The sequence below is a fragment of the Rhinoraja longicauda genome, chromosome 31 (assembly GCF_053455715.1).
Source record: "Rhinoraja longicauda isolate Sanriku21f chromosome 31, sRhiLon1.1, whole genome shotgun sequence".
Classification (NCBI taxonomy): domain Eukaryota; kingdom Metazoa; phylum Chordata; class Chondrichthyes; order Rajiformes; family Arhynchobatidae; genus Rhinoraja; species Rhinoraja longicauda.
Window position 1 is genome coordinate 15,608,306 of NC_135983.1, and position 22,130 is coordinate 15,630,435.

The 22,130-nt window shown below is 43.2% G+C and overlaps 1 protein-coding gene across 4 annotated transcripts in view; it reads left to right on the forward strand.

Annotated features, from left to right (window-relative positions):
* The window catches only part of sh2d3ca (SH2 domain containing 3Ca), a 125,989-nt gene extending 104,221 nt beyond the window's left edge, over nucleotides 1–21,768 (forward strand). For all 4 annotated transcript variants that reach the window (XM_078425754.1, XM_078425755.1, XM_078425759.1 and 1 more), the window contains 9 exons: nucleotides 2,235–2,363; nucleotides 5,543–5,991; nucleotides 7,054–7,178; nucleotides 8,066–8,730; nucleotides 9,929–10,044; nucleotides 12,574–12,745; nucleotides 16,015–16,126; nucleotides 17,149–17,355; nucleotides 19,350–21,768. In XM_078425754.1, coding sequence (XP_078281880.1) covers nucleotides 2,235–2,363; nucleotides 5,543–5,991; nucleotides 7,054–7,178; nucleotides 8,066–8,730; nucleotides 9,929–10,044; nucleotides 12,574–12,745; nucleotides 16,015–16,126; nucleotides 17,149–17,355; nucleotides 19,350–19,525 — 2,151 coding nt within the window. In that variant the 3' untranslated portion in view covers nucleotides 19,526–21,768. The remainder of the gene's footprint in view (nucleotides 1–2,234; nucleotides 2,364–5,542; nucleotides 5,992–7,053; nucleotides 7,179–8,065; nucleotides 8,731–9,928; nucleotides 10,045–12,573; nucleotides 12,746–16,014; nucleotides 16,127–17,148; nucleotides 17,356–19,349) is intronic.
* Nucleotides 21,769–22,130: the final 362 nt, after the last annotated feature.

The window sequence follows — 22,130 nt, forward strand, 5'->3', positions numbered from 1 at the left end:
TTGAAGGAGGCTAAATAAATGCTGAATAATACCATGTGATTTGTTGTCTCCTCCTGTATCTGAGTAATGTTTAAAGCATGTTCCTTTATTCCCAAATGCAGGAACATATAACTACAGATACTGGTTTAAACCAAAGATAGATACAAAGTACTGGAGTAACTCAGTGGGCCAGTCCAAACAAGGGTCCTAACCCGAAACATCACCTATCCTTTTCCTCCAGAGATGCTGCCTGACCCACTGAGTTACTCCAGCACTTTGTGCCTATCTCTCTTTTATTTCAAAGTTGTTTCTTCTGAGGTGCTTACAGGATTGTTCCAATGATTAATCTTCAAACCCTGGAGGCATCAGGATATTCTGTCACGATTGGCAACCTAACATCTGTAAAAGTCAGGCATTGCGAAGGATGGAAAGAGTGGTGGAGTAATTTAGTGTGGTTCTGTTGTTGGTGTTTTACTGTGTCTAGTGAGGCTTTGTACAAGTCGGGGAATATCAATTTGCCTATATGGAATTCAGAATTCACTTCCAAAAATATTTACCTTTGTTTTGGTATATTATGGTCACATTTACCGAGATATAGTGACAGACTTTGCTTTAGATGGTGTCCAGCCACGTCATATCATGAGTACAATTATACGCAAATAAATGAGTGAAACAATTGTAGTTGTCAATTGTAGCTGGTAGAGCTGATGCCTGACAGTGCCAGAGACCCAGGTTTGATCCCGACCTCTGGTGCTGACTGTGTGGAGTTTGCATGTAACTGCATAGGTTTTCTCCAGGTGCCCCATTTCCTTCCACGTTCCATTGGGTTGGTTGGCTAATTTGCTTCTGTAAATTGTCCCCTGTGTGGGTGAATAGCAGAGTCTGTGGGGAGGGGGGGGGGGGGGGGGGGGAGGGGGCGGAGTTGATGAGAATAAGGAGAGAGTTTTGAAAATGGGATTCATGTAGGATTATTGTAAAGGGGTGATTGAGGGTAGACAGGGATTCGGTGGACAGAAATTGGGAAATTTATAGAGCCCAATTAACCCTCAAATCCACTTGTCTTTGGGATGTGGGAGAAAACTGGAGGAAACCTACAGGCTTACAGGGAAAACGTGCAAACTGCACACGAACAGCACCCGAGGTCAGGATTGAACTCAGGCGCTGTGAGGTAGCAGCTTTACCAGCTGCGCCATTGTGCCATTGAGCCATTCATTGAATGCTATGTATCCTGTCTTGCAGCAGTGGTCTAAAGTACTCAGGGACCACCTAAGATAATTAATAGTATTTTTTCATTTGTGCTAATGTGTACTGTGTGAAAGAGCAAAAATTTTAAAGCAGTGTTTTACCCAACAGTGACACAATTTGCAAGCTTTGGTTCCGTAATTTTGGTCAGCTTTGTTCCCCCCAAAAAGTGAAAGTAACTGTTACAGTCTTGAAGTAGTAATGTGCTGGAAGATCCTGTTGAAGGTTTCAGAATATAAATATCTGGGAACCTGAAGCCCTTTCCAATTTTGACGAGATTTGAATATCAGAAGTACCAGTCTAATTTGAAAAACCTCCACATAGGTTTTCTGTCATTTAGTTAAGTTTAGAGATACAGCGCAGAAACAGGCTCTTCGACCCACCGAGTCCGCACATCCAATGATCCCCGCACATTAACACTATTCTACACACACTAGGGACAATTTTACATTTATAACCAAGCCAAGTATCCTACAAACTTGTACGTCTTTGGAGTGTGGGAGGAAACCGAAGATCTTGGAGAAAACTCACACGGGTCAAGGGGAGAAAGTACAAACTCCGTACAGACAGCACCCGTGGTCAGTTTCGAATCCGGGTCTCTGGTGCTGCAAGGCAGTAGCTCTACCGCCACACCACCGTGCTGTTACATAACATCTGGGGTACAGTCTATCCAGTTTAGGCATTTTCCTTTCAAGGGTTTTGATGTCTATTTAATTCAGAAAATCTCATCAAGTCTATGACACAACAGGTATCCAATTTTGGGAATCTCTCAACATTTATGGTAAGTAATATCCATCAGGTTTAGGCATTTATTTCCAGTGCAGGGGTAGCCTTCCAGAGCAATTGCCCAGGAGCTCTGGGGTAGTAGTCAGAAATCTTTAGGACAAGTTGGTAGAACTTACTGAGCTAAGCATATGTTCCAATCCAAATTAACAGCAGACAAGCCCAGGTGTTACTTCAAAAAAAAAAAATCCAAATTATTACTAACATCCAGTTTCCCTTGTTTCCTCTAGTTTTCAAAGGATAAATATATCCTGGATTCCAGTCCCGAGAAGCTGCACAAAGAGTTGGAGGAGGAGCTGAAACTGAGTAGCACAGACCTGCGGAGTCACGCCTGGTACCATGGGCGCATCCCACGAGAGGTAATGGAAAATGGCACCTTAAATGGTTTCTCAGTTAACAAAGGGACAAATTATATCATACCTACTATATTTCTGTTGGAGCAAAAGTTATTATTACCACAAACTATCACCCAAAGCGCGTGACATACATTGCAGATGATAATATTGTGGAGTATCTTTGAGGTTGTTACTTATGATGGAAACAAAGGCTGTTGTTTATGAAATAATTATGAATTATTAGGCGCAATGTTTCTCAGAAGCCGTTAATAGAAAATTCCTCCAGCTCCCTCGACGTTCTGTGCCTCTTGCATGTTGTGAAGTTGGTGTGGAGGAAAATCATAGCTTTCCTGTTTCATTGTTGCTTCTTGGAGAACCACCAATTGCTGAATGCTCCCGCTCCCTCTTATGGAGCAGAAATATGTTGAGAGAGTGACTTCAAAAAATAGCACAGCCAGCAGGTTTTGTGAATGTAAGAAAATGATGAGATTACAACAATCACTGATAGTTACTATCTTTTAAAAAAAATGTGTGGAAGCCTTTTATAGCTCACTTTGAAGTGCCTGCTTTTTTAATGTTGTTTGCTGTACCCATGGGACATGGATTTACACTCACAGTAAAACCCTGCCCGTTTCATGCTGGGTATTTATGCGGCATGTTCTGTACACTAGGCTACTAAAGTCAGCATTTCCAAACTAAAAACCCGTTCAAATACTTTATTGAATTATTTCTATTTTTATGATATAAATCAGTGTTGTAATTTATTCGCTGAGTAACACAGTTCTTCTCCAGGATATCTGCCTGGATTTTCTATTCACATCAGGCTACTGTCCAGATTTCCACAATTTCACACTATGTGAGGTACCAAAGCTGAACTTCAGCAGTCAGCTTCAGCAAAGATGTGCACAAGTTGGAAGGGAAATTGACTGAAAAGAAACACCTAGTAAATTGGTCACCCATTCCTTTTCTCCAGAGATGCTGCCTGTCCTGCTGAGTTACTCCAGCATTTTCTGTCTACCTTCGATTTAAACCAGCATCTGCAGTTCTTTCCTACATGTAAATTAGCTGCTGTTCATTTTTGCACTAACTTCAGGGGAGAATTTTTTAAAACTATGGAAACGATGTTTACAGATTAGGACTGTGAAATTCAACTTGCTAAAATACAGGCGGAACACCTAAATGGACATCTAAAATGGGACCCCCTCTTCAGACTGATTGGAATAGGGGGGAGAAAGTTGGATAGAGATGGGGGTGAGACTAAGTCTGGCAAGTGACAGGTGGATACAGGCGTGGGGAGAGGGTGATGGGCAGATGGGTGCAGTAAGTGACACAGGTGAGAGATGCAAAGGAAACAATGGGGTGTCAGAAAAGGAGAGATGAGGAGTGAAATGTTGAGCCAGAGGGAGCTATTTGTGTGGAAGGGAGCAGGAGGTGGGAAAGGAGTGTGTGTGGAGGGGGGATAAGAGGGAAATGTGAGACTCTGCGATTGTCATGTGTATCGAGTCACAGTTTTGCATGCCAGGAGGGAAGGGAGCTGAGCATACAAATGAGGGGAAAGGAGCAGGGTGACCAGGGTGACAAGAGATGGCGATCTGGATATCTTCTATTTCAAGCCATGTTGAAAGAAACCCGATAAGCTTTTAAGAAATTATTTAAAAGTTAAGTGTTTTTATCAATGAATTACCTACCCAATGGTAACCAATGGTTCATCTGTAACCTGGGCCTTATTTAAGAATCGTATGATATTCTATGAAATGTTTATATTTATTTTGCCACTGTTCTACAATAAATAAGTTATTGGTAAAGGCATAAGAGTTCATCTTATGTGCCTTATGTTCAGACTTTTATGTTGTAACTACTTCCAAATTTAGTTCCAGTCACTAAAGTGACTGTTCTCAAGATGTTTTCACTGTTTTCAAGGTGTTTGTGGAAGCACTTGACAAAGAAAGCAGAAAATTCAGTTACCAGGAATGAATCTAATTTGAAAACAAATTGAAATGTCACAGTGATAGCTCCCTCGTGTATTACTATGAATACAAATGGAGTGATCAAGAGATATGGTCACCTTAAAAGCTGGGAAAAAAACTGCAATATATCTCCTGCTTTTCCTCTATGCAGGAAAAAGATTTGACATTTTTACTGCTACAGGCATTAAAAACATAAATATACATCAGAGCACAGTGAGCAGTTGGGGGGGAGAGTGCAGCTGACAGTCTGATGAACTGTCTGTGGCTTCTCAGTGCCTTGACACCTTTTCATTAGTTTGTTCTGAAAATGTCATACCTGCCTAGTGAGGTGAAGAATGGATAGTGATCTTCAGCAGACATGTCAATTGAAAAATTATTTCCAAATTTATCAACAATTTTCTCCCCATCAATATGTCCCCTTCCTCTGTTTTGATTCTGTGCCCACACATCTTCTAATTTAATAACGGATAACTAAAAAGGTAAAATCAACTCCTGTTATAAATTAAACATTATTTGAGAATCTAGTTTTTATCTTTTTAGAAGATACTTAAAAAGCACTGATGGTCTTTATTTTCAGGATCTCAAGGGTTAGTGACATGACTGTCAGGTCATGTTCAGCCACCTCAAGCACAGTGGATCACTTTCATTGGTTTCACCAGGGGGTGCCTCTGTTGCAACCCTAGGAAGAGTACTGTTGTTCAAAGTAGTTACATTGATGGATGGGAAATGGTCCTGTCCCCATCCATTAATGTGGGTCTTTGCAGAATGATATTCCTACTGCTGAGCGGAACTGCTGGTCAGTGATCAGGAGCAAGAACATTGGGTGATTTTATCTAAACGCCAGCCCATGGGTCAAAGCCACGTCGATAGAGCACAGACTGTAGACAGGGACTCACTTCAGTGGCTGGGCGACAAAGGATGTGTCAATGGAACTGATGCTGAGGGATTGGCCATTAGAATTGATGGAGTACCGAAGTACGTTGAAAATGCGGTGTTAAGTTAGAAATCTGGAATCCTTCAAAAATGCTATTGAAACTGGGATGGGGAGAGGTCGGGGGAGGTACAGGGTCATCTGAAAGGGACACACTTTTTTTTAGGTAACTGCATAAAGAGAATCAGAATTATGAATACAACATAGATTGTCCATTATCCAATGGTAGGGACGAAGAGGCTTGTGGGGACAAATCTGGTTCCTGTGTTCCTCAACAATTATTTAACATTCTGATATTTTTTCAGGTGTCTGAGAATCTAATGCAGAAAAATGGTGATTTCCTCATTCGAGACTCCCTCACGTGCGTTGGTGATTACGTGCTGACCTGCCAGTGGAGAAATGAACCTCTCCACTTCAAAATCAACAAGGTGATGATCAAACAGAACGAGTCCTTCACCCGCATCCAGTTTCTGTTTGAGCGGGAGAGCTTCGACAACATCCCCGCCCTGGTCAGGTTCTACATCGGGAACCGCAAGCCCGTGTCCGAGCAGAGCGGTGCCATCATCTACAGCCCAATCAACCGCACCCTTCCCCTCCGATACCTGGAGGCCAGCTACGGACTGTCCAACGGGAAGTATGGGCTCGCCCACCCCTCAGCAAACCAGAAAGGTGGATACATTAAGCGGAGGAGCGTGACCATGACAGACGGTCTGACGTCAGACAAGATCATCCGGAGTGACAGCTGCAGCAACAGGTGAATATTTGGGTTCTTCAGGGAAAAGGAACTCTTGTTTCCCTTGTGCTGCAGAAGATGAGTTTCAGATCCTCAGACAGCTTTGTATCTACGAGGGTGGGATTGGTAAGGGGGTCAAGGGTTATGGGGAGAAGGCAGGAGAATGGGGTTGAGAGGGAAAGATAGATCAGCCATGATTGAATGGCGGAGTGGACTTGATGGGCCGAATGGCCTGATTCTGCTCCTACAACTTATGAACATGTACACATGCATTGGGACTAAATGGAATACTTTGTAACATTGTCAGCACCCCATATGTGGCGACTCTTTGCCTACTTGTGTATGCAAAACAAAGAATTTCACCGTGACATCTCACTTGTGATAATAAAGTATCATTCTTTCATCGGTTGAGTATAGGACCAGGTTTTGTTATGATTTCCTTGTGCCCATTTCCCATTATCTTATTGTCCTAGACACTCAAATGACCTGCAAACTGTGACCTTCTGCTTGAAGATCAGAGAAGCAGGAAAACATTTGGCAGTGGGGTGGGCGTGTTCGTGAAAATGGGCTATGCTTAGGGTGGCAGTGCCTTGGAAATGGAGGCTGGCTCTGAATTCCCGCAACATTGGGCAGTGGGTTGGCAAGCTGCTTATTGGAAGTAGGGAGGATCCTAGAGTGGCAGCATTGCTTCTCTGGACTACAGCTGCTTCAGCGAGACTCCCAGAGTCAGGTGGTGAGCCCACTTCAAGGTTCAGTTCAGGGCCTATGCTGTAGTTTAGGTTGCCATTATACGGGATGTCCAGCAGTTTACTGTCAAGTTGTGCTCTCTTCAATTTGTAAGCTAAGTGAGACAAAGATGGTCAGGAGAAAGCTGGCAGTCTCCAGCAACACCCGATCTCCATCGATGGCCAGCTGGCACAACATAAATGAAAGCTGGTCTTCAAAATGGACAGGCTTTCACTAGCTACCCTAATTTACTCCTGGATTTCGACTTCCAGAGAGTATGTTGTGTCCTCTTGACAGTTAGATGGTAATTGGCAACGCAAAAGAGCCACCATTCAACAGTTTCTTGCCTTCCTACAGCACTCCGTCACCGCATCACAAGAATCCAATCCGCAACTTTGCTCTGAGCATGGATCAAATCAAGGACATTCGCCAAGGAATGTGCCCAGTGAATGAGATCCCTCTCTCTCCAGAGTACAGCACAAGTAAGTGACCGCAAAATAATACCGTAACTGGCCTTCCAGTAACATTTTTGCCATCTGACTCAACAAAGCATTTTATAAAGATCTAAGCAGATCTAGAGCATTTAGAGTCATAGAGGAGCACAACATGGAAGCAGGCCATTTGGTTCGCCTTGTTTATGCCAACCAACTGGGCATCCTGGAAAAGACCCATTTGTTTGCACTTGGCCCATTGCCCTCTAAACATTTCCTATCCTTTCCACTTGCAGTTCTTGCTAGATATGAATTACCTTCCGAGTGAAAAGATTACCACGAATGTCCATCTTAAATCTCTCCTCACTCACCCTCAGCCTATGCCTCTAGTTTTAAAATCCTTCAAAGAAAAACGTCCCAGCCTCTCCCTGGAACTCAATCCTGCAAGCTCAGGTGACATCCTGGTGCATCTACAACCTTTACAACTTAATAACATCCTTCCTATAGCTGTATAAGAAAATAACTGCAGATGCTGGTACAAATCAAAGGTATTTATTCACAAAATGCTGGAGTAACTCAGCAGGTCAGGCAGCATCTCGGGAGAGAAGGAATGAGTGACGATTCTGGTCGAGACCCTTCTTCAGACTGAAGAATAGCTTCCTATAGCTTCCTTCCTATAGCTGGGTTACCAGAGCTGCACACAGTTTTTTTTAAAGTTCTGCTTCCACAAGTGAGAATCACTGTCAGGGAGTCACTCTGGTAGATGCGTGTGTTTAAAAAACCTCAGACCCACATTTTGATTGGGCCCTGGATCAATCTCAGGCACTGGATCTGTAACCCAACAATATGTCAGTTTCATCAGAAAAGCACAAGAGCTGGGGGTAGGGGGTAATCCAAGTAAGGTACCAGCATCTAACGTTGTGTTAAATCTTCCCCAGGCTTGAAGCACAAAAGCCAACTGGGCCGGGTAGCAAGGATGTCGCCGTCATCGCCTGTACTCCGGCGATCCAGTGAGCCACAACTAAGCCCACCGATCGGTAACAGACTATGTCAGGAGCCCAACAAGGAAAGGGCTCCCGAGGCTTCGAGTGGACCTCATTGCACAGGCACACATTCCACCCAGTCGCACGGCACCTCGCAGTCAGACCAGAGGGTTGCCTCAGAGAACTGTGGAGAATCAGAACACAGCCACTACTGTGAGCTGCGGCCATCTTCACTGATCGACTGGGAGAGGCAGCAGCTGGAACTGGCCCTCAAGCAAAGCCAGCCGATGGCAAAGAGCTACGTGGAACGGTTGAAAGTTGAGGAAAATCCGAACATATCTAGCTGGCAGTCTGAGACGAACTTCGGGTTCCTGGAGACGGAGACGTACCTCAGTCCATTGCCCAGCTGTGCCGAGGAGGAGGAGGGGCAGCAGTGCCATTGGTTCACAACCCCGGTCATCGAACTGGAATCTTCCTTTCACCTAAACGGTTATCAGTCCCCGCTCATTCCCTTGGAGAACAAGCCACTCGAGATGACTGTCCTAAAGAGAGTCAAGGAGCTGTTGGCTGAGGAGGATGCAAAAACTATTGCCAAACATATCACAAAAGTTGACTGCACGGTAAGAAAAAAATCCAATTCCAGTGGATTCATCTCAATTATATTTCATTATTATTGTGCTGAGTTGGGGAAATAGTAAACCTTTCTTATTAACAAAACTAGTCCCATCTAACAAAGTCCCATCCAAACAGCTTGTTGGCATAAAATGCTCATTCCCATGTTGCCTTTTCGAATCATCAGACGCAGACAAAGTCCTTCTCACAGAATAAAGACTTGTCATCATTGTAATCTAATAAATGGCACCAGGAAACTTCTATAAACAATAGTGAAAAGAGGACAGGTTAATCTTTGCGGGTGTTTTTTAGTCGAGCATTGAATGTTGGGTTCGACAGCCGAGAAGAAGTTCTGACGCTTACTCCACGAGGTCTTGTATATCAACCTCAAAGAATAGATGGAGCTTCAATTTAAGGTCTCACAGAAAACACTGCATCTTCAGTGATGCAGCATTCCTGTAGTATTGCACCAAAGTGCCAGGCCTGATTATACTGTACAATACCTCTGAACCCCCAATCTCTAACTCAAAAGTGTAATTACTGAGCAATACAGGCTGTAGAAAGTCTCACAATCTATGCTGTTGGACAACCTGAGGCACAGTGCAAGCTGTGCACTCCTGTTGGTTTTTCATGTACTGGATCTGGGGAGGGAGCTGTTTTTCCCACTAAAGGTTGTTAACTCATCAGTTGTCCTGCTGGAATAGTCAGATAAGGACAGGACCAGTTCCGGTTTTCTTACACGTGCAGCTGAATATTTATCATGGACAATGCCCTGGCTCTCATATTATCCAGGGCCTCTTAGCAGAAGCTGACTGAGTCCTAGTGAGCCCAGAAGAAGAAATGGAAGTGGACTTGAATTGCTTGATTTATTCATCTTTTAAGCACAGTGGTTGGCACATTACCAGCCTGTTCCAACCACCAAGTTCCATTTGTTCCCTGGCTAAAAAGCAACAATGTTCCTTAAAATGATGCAAAACATTTTTCAGTATGTGGATCCATACTTCTCTTGTCCAATTCTGAGAGACAAATGTGTATCCCAAACAGTTAATTGGGAGTCTTGATGTTTCACAAACGCAAGACTTGGTGTGGAGATCCTTTTGACAAACAGATCGATATTCAGAGGGTGAAAGTGATGGTTGTAACTTGTGGCCGTGTAATTGCCGAGAGTGCAAGTCGATTAATCCCTTTTATATCCTGTCTCTGCAGGTTGCCAGGATACTGGCTGTTTCTAAGGAGCTGCAGGAGCAGATGGGAGTGAGCTCAGGGCTGGAGTTACTCACTCTTCCCCATGGGCACCAGCTTCGACTCGACTTACTGGAACGGTGAGAGAAGCCGAGAGTCGTGATGCAAACCACGTCTGTGTTCTTGGCCGCCTTGCAGCCCAGTTGCTTTGAAACAGGGTGGCTTCTAGAGTGGTTTCATAAATGTTCTGGCATCAATTTTGAAACATTGGGATAATGTCACTGTATTTGAGCCAAACTGCTTGTGGCAATCAGATGGCCAATCTCCTGTGGCCATTAAATTAAAAGCCAGATCTGATGTTCCTGGAGCAAGAATATGTGCAGAAAATTTCCATTTCATTTACATTTTTGTCCTGTGGGAAGGAAAATTATGATAATTTCTTCCTATCCTAAAGGTGCTGCCGCCTGATTGGTTTGTTCCCTTAGGTGCATGTAAAATAAAGGCAGCCAAAGCTATTCCACAACAAGGGACGTTCACACAACAATCTAGAGCAAGCACACGGAGGAGAGCACATGTTGATTTTTAGGTCAAAACTCATTTGTAGGTCAGGAGATTAAAGGCCAGATCTGATGTTCCTACCCATGCTGTAGTCAGCCACACATGACCATGCAACATATGTTTTTAAGTTCCAATCTAGAACGTAGAGCACCATTTTGGCTCTAGCTGAGCTGCTCATTTCAGGAACAAGTTCAAACAAGGCCCAAGTCTGCTGTTTAAAGTGGTTGTGAATGATCCCAAGTCTCAGTATTTTGAGACCACCGAGGGGGTTATCCCTCGTGTTAACATAAAACATAGAACAGTACTGCCCTTCAGCAGGCCCTTCAGCCCACAAAACTGGAATGGTGAGAGAAGCTGAGAGTCGTGATACAAACCACGTCCTGTGTTCTTGGCTGCCTGGCAGCCCAGTTGCTTTGAAACAGGGTGGCATCTAGAGTGGTTTCATAAATGTTCTGGCATCAATTTGTAACATTGGGATAATGTCACTGTATTTGAGCCTATATTACTTTCAAAAATGCTTTTCACTATATTACTTTCAAAAGCATTGGTTAAATCTTATTTTACCTGTTGGCAATTTTGGAGATTAATTAGAAGAACTGATAGGCTCTGGGGGCTGCTAACTCCCTTAAATGTTTTGCAGCAGCACAGTGTGATGCCTTTACTGAGCAGATCTTACTGGGGGCTGAAAATTAATATTTAGCCTGCTGGCAGGGAAAATTAGTGCACAGCTGTATGTATTAATTTAAAGCAACAAATAATAGCATGTTAGGTTCAGTGGCAAAACCTGGAAACACTCTGGCCAGTTTGTAAGTCAATAAAAGTACCTAAACAAGAATGGTCATAAGGGACTTGGAACCAGGAAGGATGAAGGAAATGGAGTGTTATGGAGCACGCAAAGACAGGATCCGGGTTAGAAGACAGTGATTGATATGTTATGGATATATAACTGCATTGTTCTTCCTGAGAACAATTAATGTGTGACAGGGATGCTGCCAGGCCTTGAGGGCCTGAGCTATAGGGAGAGGTTGGCCAGAGTAGGATTTTATTGCTTGGAGTGCATGAGATTGAAGGTTGATCTTATACAGGTTTATAAAATCATGAGGGGAATAGGTAGAGTGAATGAACATGATCCTCTACCAAGAGTAGGTCAAGCAAGAACTGGACAATATAGGTTTAAGGTGAGAGGGGAAGGATTTAATAGGAATCCGGGGGGGGGAACTTTTTCAGAGGGAGTTGGGTATATGGAACAAGCTTCCTGAGGAAGTAGTTGAGGCAGGTACTATAACAACATTTAAAACATTTTGGACAGGTACATGATTAGGAAAGGGTTTAGAGGTGTATACGATAATGCAGTCAATGGGACCAATGTAGATGGGACTAACTGTTTGGCATGGACAAGTTGGGCTAAGGGACGGGTTTCATGCTGTATGACTTTAATTGTCCACAAATACAGGTGGGAATTTTGACAATCATCTATCACTGCAGGGCAAGTAGCTGAGTGTTCTTAGAGAATTCCCCAGGCCAATGTTATTCACTGAACTAATTAGACCGCGGTTGATTACAGTGGTACAAGAGGGGCTGGAAGACGCAAGTGACGGCAGATGCTAGAACCTGCTGGAGTAGCTCAATGGGTCAAGCAGCATCTGAGGGGGAAGGAATGGTCAATGTTTTGGGTTGAAACCCTGCATCAGATGTTCTGCTATTCTCTGCAATGAAAAGTTCTGACAAATAGTCATTTATTCACAGTGGTATGAACATCGACTTCTCCAACTTTAGATAGTTCCTCTGTCCCTCGCTTCCCCTCCTCCTTCCCAGATCTCCCTCTATCTTCCTGTCTCCACCTATATCCTTCCTTGGTCCCGCCCCCCTGACATCAGTCTGAAGAAGGGTTTCGACCCGAAATATCACCCATTCCTTCTCTCCCGAGATGCTGCCTGACCTGCTGAGTTACTCCAGCATTTTGTGAATAAATACCTTCGATTTGTACCAGCATCTGCAGTTATTGTCTTATATGACAAATAGTCATGGTAAGTCAGTTTGCTTTACCTAATCCACTGAGTATCCCCTGCATTTTCTATATTAACTCTGGGTCTTCTTTACTCTTCTCATAGATTTAATACCATGTCGATCATGATGGCAGTGGACATTCTGGGCTGCACAGGCAGCACGGAAGAGCGAGCCGCCCTCCTACATAAAACGATACAGTTGGCTGCTGAACTGAAGAGCAATATGGGAAACATGTTTGGCTTTGCTGCTGTGATGAAAGCTTTGGAAATGCCTCAGGTGGGTGCTGGAATCGCTGAGATAATCTGAATTTGTTCTCCTTGTTTTATTATTATTCCACCATTGGGCCAAGGGAAGAGTGAGATTTGTGTTCCTGGACCAACCCCCAACAGCCTGACTCTTCCGTTCCCCTCGGCTCCATGAGGCAGCATAGCCTGTTAAACGCCCCAGTCTGACTCCCCCCCCCCCCCCCCCCCGCCACACTGTGGAAGACCTCTGCTTCCTCACAGAGGGAAACAGTTAAACACTCAACAGTCGGGAGTATTGAGGGTAGCAGGGAGTGCAAATCTGATACCCTCCAGGATATGTGGCATTTGTTCCATCGTTCATCGTAAGAGCATCAAATTCCACTGTTTTTTTTTGTCTTTGAAGGAGGTTTAAGTCACATTCAAAACTACCAAGGAACCATGTTAAATAATTAATTGTATTGTTGATACTTAGCATCATTACATTAAAAATGTCCACAGGGTATGGATATCAATGGTTGTGCTCTCGCATACTACAGTTGATGTCCCATTAAATATATTAATCCATCACCGATGATACTATATTGATCGAAACTCGATTAGCTGGAAATATGAGCGAGGTTTCTCCAGTAAAGGTCTTTTGGTGAATTTCTGATTATCGAGCTGGCAGTTGTTCCAGGAATGTCATTGTCAGCTTCTGCAGGTTTTATTCTTGCTTGGAAACAGTTTTGATTTGGTTATATATTACCATACTTTGCAGAAGTTGTTTATTCAGGGAACTAGTTCGTGTGAATTCAAACTCTACTACTTTTCCTTGTCCATTGTTGTCAGAATATGATCGGTGGTGGACATTGACTGAGTAGTTTGAGTTGGAAGAAGATGTTTGGTTCAGGTTCCTTGTATCCCGCGGATCTTCTCACTGCACCAGTCAGCCTCCTGCGGCATTGCCAATCACGATTCATCATTTTACAATATGACAATTGATTTACCATGGCTAAGAAACTACACTCCTAATAAGCAGTTAGGAAACAGGCCCTTCGGCCCACCGGGTCCGCGCCGACCAGCGATCCCCGCACATTAACACTATCCTATACCCACTAGGGACAATTTTTAAATTTACCAAGCCAATTAACCTACAAACCTATACGTCTTTGGAGTGTGGGAGGAAACCGAAGATCTCGGAGAAAGCTCACGCAGTCACAGGGTGAACGTACAAACTCCGTACAGACAGCACCCATAGTCGGGATCGAACCCGGGTCTCTGGCATTGCATTCACTGTAAGGCAGCAACTCTACCGCTGCGCCACCGTGCCGCCCGATTCTGATGGTTTTTTCCTGGTGTCTGATGATTACATTTCACGGCTTGTTCCATTACTTTGTAAAATCTACAAAATCACATCCCTTAAACTTACCAAAGCTCCAAACAGAAGGGGAATGCCGTGCCTATGCTTTTTATATGCTTATCCAATTGCCAGTTTAAAGTTACAGTGGAGTGTGATTCCACCATGCTCAGGAGGAGCTGCAGATCTTAACGACCCTCTGAACAAAGGCATTTCACCTCAATTGTCAATTATTTTTAATCTACAACAACTTGTCACTGATTTACAAGGAACTGCAGATACTAGTTTACAAAAAAAAGACACAAAGTGTTGGAGTAACTCACTGGGTCAGGCAGCATCTCTGGGGAACACGGATTGGTAACATTTCATGTTGGGAGCCTTCTTCAGACTCCCAAATCTGAAGAAGGGTTCCGGCCCGATACCTGATCTCCAGGGATTCTGCCTGACCCATTGAGTTATTCCAGCACTTTGTATCCTATCTACATAGGTACATTAGAGTATTCAGTGACATCTCTTTAAACCTCTAAAGTTGAAGCTGCTAACTCTCTCCACTATTTGCCCCACCAATGGTCTCCCGACTTCCCCATTCTGGTCAATGATTAGTTGCTGGATTTTGTTGATAATGAGCGAGAGGTTGTGATTGTGACACCACTCAACCACCTGTTCTATCTCCTGTTTTCTGACTCAGCACCACCTGTGATTCAGCCAACAGCAGTGGGAGCATTGGCAAATGATTAGATGGCATTGGAGCTGTGTTTAGCCACATCGTCATGGGTGTAGAGAGAAGAGCAGGGGGCTAAGCACGTAGCCTTGAAGTGCATCTGTGTTGATAGTCAATGAAAAGGAGATTGTGACCGTTTTCCTAACATAATGTGCCTAGCATTATAAACATTACTCCTTCTGAATCTTAAAATGTGATTTGTGAAGATTAAGCATGCCTCCCTTGCTTTTATGATTTACACTATTATCTCATATGTTTTGTTAATTATCACATTAGCTTTTCTTGACACCTTCAGTAATATACAAAATCTCATCCTTGGTTATTTTGCTTTTCACTATACCACCTCTTCAGAACAGTGGCATCTAGTTCACATTTCCTTTTTCCCTAAGAAACTCGCGTCACACCACCAAGCCCAATTAAATTGCATTTGTCATATCTTCTACCCAGGGAAAAAGTGATTCACAGTCTTTTTCCCAAGACAGAGAGTTCTGAACCTCGACTGTGAAGGCTGAAGGCGAGAGGGGAGAGATTTAAGAAGGACCGCAGGGGCTACTTTTTCACTCAGGGCGGATTGCATCTGGAATGAGCTGCCAGAGGAGGATTAAATTACGAGTTTCAAAAGACATTTAGACAGATATGTGGATAGGAAGGGTTTAGATAGATATGGGACTAGTCCAGTATGCCAACTTGGTAGGCATGAACAAGGTGGACCAAAGGGCCTGTTTTCTACTGTACAGCTCTATGACTCAAATATCTGCCTTACCATCCGTCTTTATTCTCCTGAACTGTGCACTGTCTACTGTACTGTATTATACTGAACTTTGCCATTAAACTCCTTAAATCCAGCTTCAGTTTGTATCCATAATACCAACCGCCACTTCCTACTTTCCTGCAGTAAAAACTGTTCACCGCTCCTCTTTATTGCTACCCGTTTGCCTCTAATGTCCACAAGGAGTCACCAACTGAAATACCAAAGGCTGCTACTCTGTGAATAAATCTGTAATGTGATACTTTATCAAATGTGTTCTTAAAAATATATACACACATCGATTGGACCATATTTCTTCAAATCTGTTGCCTCAAAAAGTGAATTCAATCAAGCTAAGTAAGCAACCAATATGAAATTCCCCTCTGTGACATAAAGCAGTTTCCTGACAGGTTACCCACCATGAAATGGTCCAATTCATATTAAATCTGTACCTTCCCAGTTGCAACATTTATTCACCTCAAGTTTCTATCGTAGATTTCGAGGCTGGAGCATACATGGATGGCTCTTAGACAGCGACACACCGAGGGAGCGATTCTTTATGAAAAGAAGTTGAAACCCTTCATGAGGAACATGAATGAAGGAAGAGGTAAGACGCAGAATTTCATCCGGCATACATGTTCGTTATTAAACTGCTTTCATACACTGAAATCAGTCTAGTAAAGGGAAGGAGAGAAAATGATTTTAGTTAGATAGACAACACATCTTCAATGCCTATCCATGGTGGCAAATTGACCCCTTGCTAATTGTGGGATTAAGGTCGACCTCATCTGATGATGCACAAATGAGATGAGAGGGATTATAGATTTGAATGGATATAGATCCAATACCAAGAACATCTCTTAATATGAACACGGGACCATTATGTGAGTGTTTATGAAATAAATGGAAAACAAGCTCCATCCTCAACTGCATTTTAAAAAGAGTTATTGATGATATTGGAACAGACCAACAGGATGAAATGCTCCCCTGGGCAATACTCGTGCCCCTGAGAAATAGGTTTGAGACAGGGGAACTGTTGCTACAAAATCAATTACTGAGTCAAAGGGCCAGGGTGAAAAAAACATTGACAAATATCATATCATATCATCATATCATATATATACAGCCGGAAACAGGCCTTTTCGGCCCACCAAGTCCGTGCCGCCCAGCGATCCCCGTACATTAACACTATCCTACACCCACTAGGGACAATTTTTACATTTACCCAGCCAATTAACCTACATACCTGTACGTCTTTGGAGTGTGGGAGGAAACCGAAGATCTCGGAGAAAACCCACGCAGGTCACGGGGAGAACGTACAAACTCCTTACAGTGCAAGCACCCGTAGTCAGGATCGAACCTGAGTCTCCGGCGCTGCATTCGCTGTAAAGCAGCAACTCTACCGCTGCGCTACCGTGCCGCCCTTTTAAATATTTAGTAATTTAAAAAATATATATATTTTATGGATCAGAATATTTAGCAACTGATCAAATGAATGAAGTAGAAATTGTAATTAGGCAGATAGTGTGTGGTAAGAGCAGCATTGATGGAACCTCTCATTCTGCACATCTCATTCTAATTTATTTAGCTTTCTGAGTTTTATTTAAATAATAACGATTTGCCTTTCAGAAGCATCTCTGTTGACCAACACCACCTTTCCTCACGTGGTTCCTCTCATCACTTTGCTTGAGCGTAATTTGGCAACGACTGAGAATTTTGAGCCCTGGGAGATCAATGACAGTGGTGGCGAGGTGGTGATGTCACATCTGGAGGCTGCAAGGACTATTGCACATCACGGGGGACTGTATAAAACCAACGCTGAACTGAAACTACAAGGTAAATACTTAGAATACTCTCTCTTGCTGAAACAAAGAGTTATAGTTAGCATCCATCAATAATCTCTCCCTTCCCTGGTCTCCCCTCTTTGTTCTAAAGGACCTGCAGGGTTTGTCTCATTGGTTCAAGCCAAATGCCCACCCAGGTACCAAATCCAATCTTTACACGAGCTCCGACAGCGACCAGCTGTTTAAACACTGTATTGGCCTGACCTACGCATCTCCTATCGTTTCCCAGCATTGGCCACTGTCAGGAACCAGTGTTGGACTTTTCTTTCCTACTGCTTTGACTCAGGCTGCTGTATCCAACAAAGTCTGACCGCTGCCAGCCTGGTTGAGGGCAGCTAAAGTGGCCTTGGCCAGAGACCCACACCTATCAGTCTGAGGAATGATGCCAACCAAAAACATCATCTGTCCATTCCCCCCACAGCTGCTGCCCGACCCGCTGAGTCCCTCCAGCACTATTGCGTTCTTCTCAAGGTTTCAGCATCTGCAGTTCCTTGTGCGTCCTCATTGATCTGTTTAGTTCAAAGCCACATTTGCTTTGAAGGGAAAGTGGAAAGCAGACAATGGCATGGGATGATGTGGCTACACACATTCAGACTGCATTTGTGCATTGGTCCAGTATGGGAGGAGGGGCTGGACTGAACAGATGGCGGTTATTTTGTCATGGGAAAGGAAGGAAACCCCTAGCACAAGGTTGTCCTCCACAAGCCTTTTAGATGGTTACAAAGCACAATTGGCATGAAGCCAAGAGCAATTTGTTTGTCTGGTTTGGGGAAATAGTGGAAGCTGTAGGGGGACTTAAAAGTAAGACAATATGCACACATATTCCATTATTATTGTGTAGCACCTGTCAATACATTGCAGGTACCCTGACCCTCCGAGACTTGGGTTTGGACATCGTCCAAGCTGATAGGTTTTAATATTGGTGGTAAGGCTTTAGCTACTTGTAAACTCAGAGCACAGAAAAAGCACTCGCTTCAGTTCAGGGAGATGTGTGTGGTTGTTGGATGTCAATCATCCCAGCCCCAGGGCATCACTACAAGAGTTCCTCAGGGCACTGTCTGAGACTCAACCATCGCCAGCTGCTTGATCAATGACCTTCCACCACTAGAAAGTCAAAAGGGATGGAGTGTGGGGTGATCACCGATGCCTGCACAAAGTTCAAGCCCATTTGGAACTCCTCATCAAATGAAACAGTACATACCTTCAGGCAACAAATGCAGGCTGTTAAGCAGCAAACAGCATTGGTGCTACAAAGTGCCAGGCCCCGACCATCTCCAGCGAGAGACAGTCTAACCATGTACTCTTGATATTCAATTACTTTACCAATGCTGAGTCCTCTACCTCAATGTCCCCCGGGTCAGCATTGATCAGAACCCACATATGTAGCACCTGCTACAAGAGCAGGAATGTGGTTGGGTATCCTGTGGTGAGTGACTCGTTTGTGGCACAAAGCCTTAAACCGTGTACACAGTCCAGTCAAGGGTATGATGGAACATGCTTCTCTTGCCTGGAGGAGTGTTGCTCTAACAATACTCAAGAGCACAATGACATTCAGGTCAGTTGTTAGGCACCAGATTCACCAGACTAAACATTTGTTCTCTGCACCACTGGTGCACAACCTCAGCAGAATGAATCGATGTTTCTCATTTCTGCTACTCACACAGCACCTCTCAAACCCACAATGTCACCTACCTAGAAAGAACTGTTCAACAGGTGCATAGGAATATCACCCCCACTGCTTTCCCGACCATGTCATACACCATCCTGACTTGGAAGTGCATCACCGTTCCTTAATCATCACGCGATGTAAATGCCCCAACCTATCATGGATAATAAAGGACTTTTGTTTTAAATTGGAGCAAGTTGAATGATCTAGAGCACCATTTGAATGGAGATGTTTACACCATCCTGGCTTTGTTTTCAAAGCAATAAACAATAGACAAAGTCACCGCATGGTGTCACACTCTTCTCTTTTTCATTCCGCAGGTTTTCAGGAGAACGAGCAAGTTGTTGAAGTCTTCAAGACAGAGTTCCAAATGCGGTTGCTGTGGGGCAGTCGAGGAGCAGGCGGCAGCCAAGCCGAGCGATACAAAAAGTTTGACAAGGTCCTATGTGCGCTGTCGAACAAGCTGGAGCCTCCAGTCCGTCACAGTGAATTGTAGCATGGAACAAATATCTTCACAAGCCTGGTTAAGGGGATCACTAAACAGGAACTTCTTAGTATTGTTCTTTTCTCATTGACCTTTTTTCTAGAAATCCCATCTGTTTAATGGGCTATCGTAAGAGTCATTGGTAATTCATAAGTGCACACAGATTCATAAATAGAAAGAGATGGGCATGGATTTCAAACGTTGATTAACCATTTTAGATTTAGAAACCATGACAATCTCTGACTTAGTGTGCTTTAATAACGTTCTTAATCATTTATTGCCAAGCAGTATGGATCAGAATAGTCCACAGAGAAGCATGTGCAAAAAGTAATCTCATTTCACCAAGGTGAGCATGGAGGTGTTACAGTGGGTGTAAAGGATCTTTCTTTTAGACTGGAGAAGTGGGGAGAAAACTCAGCAAGCAGTTGTAATCCAGTGAGTTTTACTGGGAAGTGGACCTGCATTTGAAATTGGATTGAGCCAAGGTGCTACTAGCTAACTGGGACTGATTGTCAAACTTGTTTTGACAACAGTCATATGGATAAGGTTCTGGAGCCTGAATTGGCTCCTTTTAGAAGAGGAACTAAACCACAGTGGAAAACTGACAAAATCTTTCAGAAGGTGATCAAACCCCAAAAGATTTGCACTTTTTCCAAAAAAAACGAACCAAAAATATTGCAATGTGTAGTTACCTAACATCTTTAATGTGGGGAAATGATAGCTGTGATTGTCATGGTGCCCCACTGCATAAAGGAGATCCAGCCGAATGATGCCTCCGAGATCTAAATGACTAAAAAATCAACAAACTCTTAATGAAAGATGGCAGGCAGCTACCCTTCAGATGCAAAACTAGGGTTGTTTGGTTTGTAACCCATAAAATGACAAGTCTGACTGTCTCACTGTGAAGTTAGCAGACTGGAAAATTATACTGTGAGATAAGTTAGGGGTAAGATGGCACATCAGCATCCAATACCACTGTGGGAAGGGTAATCCCAGACTGATTAGCATGTTACATGGCATCAGTAACACCCCGCACCCATGTGCAGTGTGAGAGGCATCTCATTTTTGAAATGGCTTGGAGCTTTCTAATAGCAGAGTACCTTCTGCACACTGAAGGCAATGCTGAGGAACAGAGAATAAAGATACATTCAGATGTTCCCCATTACCCGAGCTAGTTAGGAAGCAAATGCTTAGCTTCCAATCTTTGTTCAGTGACCTTCCCCACATGTGAAACATTGATGCCTTGTATGCTTTCCAACCCTCTACAACTGGACTTCTTTGTTTAAACTACTTTGAAGAAAGTTAAACCCAAGGAAATAGACGCAAGCACTTTCAGGAGGGAAAACAGAAGACATGCCAGAGGGGGAAGATTTGGGGGGTGGGGGAAGGGTTGTTGCAACAACAAAAAAGAGTAATTGTGCTCTTAAGTATCAGGATACCAACCTTTTCCTGGGTCCTGTTGGACTCCTGCACATCAAACTGTCCTTCATTGGAGGAGTAGAGAAACTCAACAATCTGGAATAGACTGACTCTTATGTAGCTTTCTGCTTTAAAATACAGAATTTATCTTCAAAATATGTCATTACCAGTGTACTTAACAGTGTTAGTGAATAAGGTTAGGTTAGACACATATGTGGTTTATCTTACCGCTGAAGACAATGAACTCTGGAAAAGCTGAAAACAGGCCTTCACCACAGTGCTAACATTTACTGCTATTCCCAGGGTGTTCCTTTGGAGGGGACGGCATTGTTCTGTTTCTGAGACAGATGCTGTCAAAACTATGCTTTCCGATTCACATATGACACACCAAAAAAAAATTTAAAAGCACTCCATTTGGCATTGGCCACGCTGAATGGCACAACAACAAATGGAATGCAGGTGCACAGATCCAGACAGACATTTAACTGAATAGACAACAGTAGTTAATACATGTCCAACACCAATCCTGCATTATTTACCCAGGAAAGGAACATACCTCATGTACTAACGTGGTTCTCAAGCCATCTAATTACATTTATGTTTAACCACAAAACTCTTCAGTGCTCTTCTGCTTTTGCAACAATGGCACAGTGTAAATAGAAAGAGATGTATATAATGAATATGTCCTTACATAAAATTGTCCCATTTGTTACAGAATATAATCTTGGTTGTTTATGAATGATTTCATTTGTATTAAGATGTGTATGAGGGAAAGTAAGTGATCGTATGTCATTTCTGACTTCATTGGTGCAATTAAAATAATTTTTTTAAATATACGTTGATTAAAAGTTGAGAAATGCTAATAAATTGAAAAAAATGAGATAAAATAGTTTATAATTTTTAATCATGAAATAGTTTATCCTTTGGTTAAAGTTCTTGATGTTTCAATTGATAGCTATATTTGCCAACAGTTTAATCCCAGCACTGAGAGCTCTCAAATCATGTTCAGCATAGGTCAAACTACAGTTAAAACCCTGTCCCAGAACACCTTCATCCCCAATCTCCATCATTCCCCGTACTTTTATACGATCCAACCTACAAGACCTCACGGCAGATGAAGTTATCTTGAACTCAACGGCTGTGAAGTCGGATGAAGGCTGCAACGGATCTATCAGCTCCAATCGTCTTGGTTTCCTTG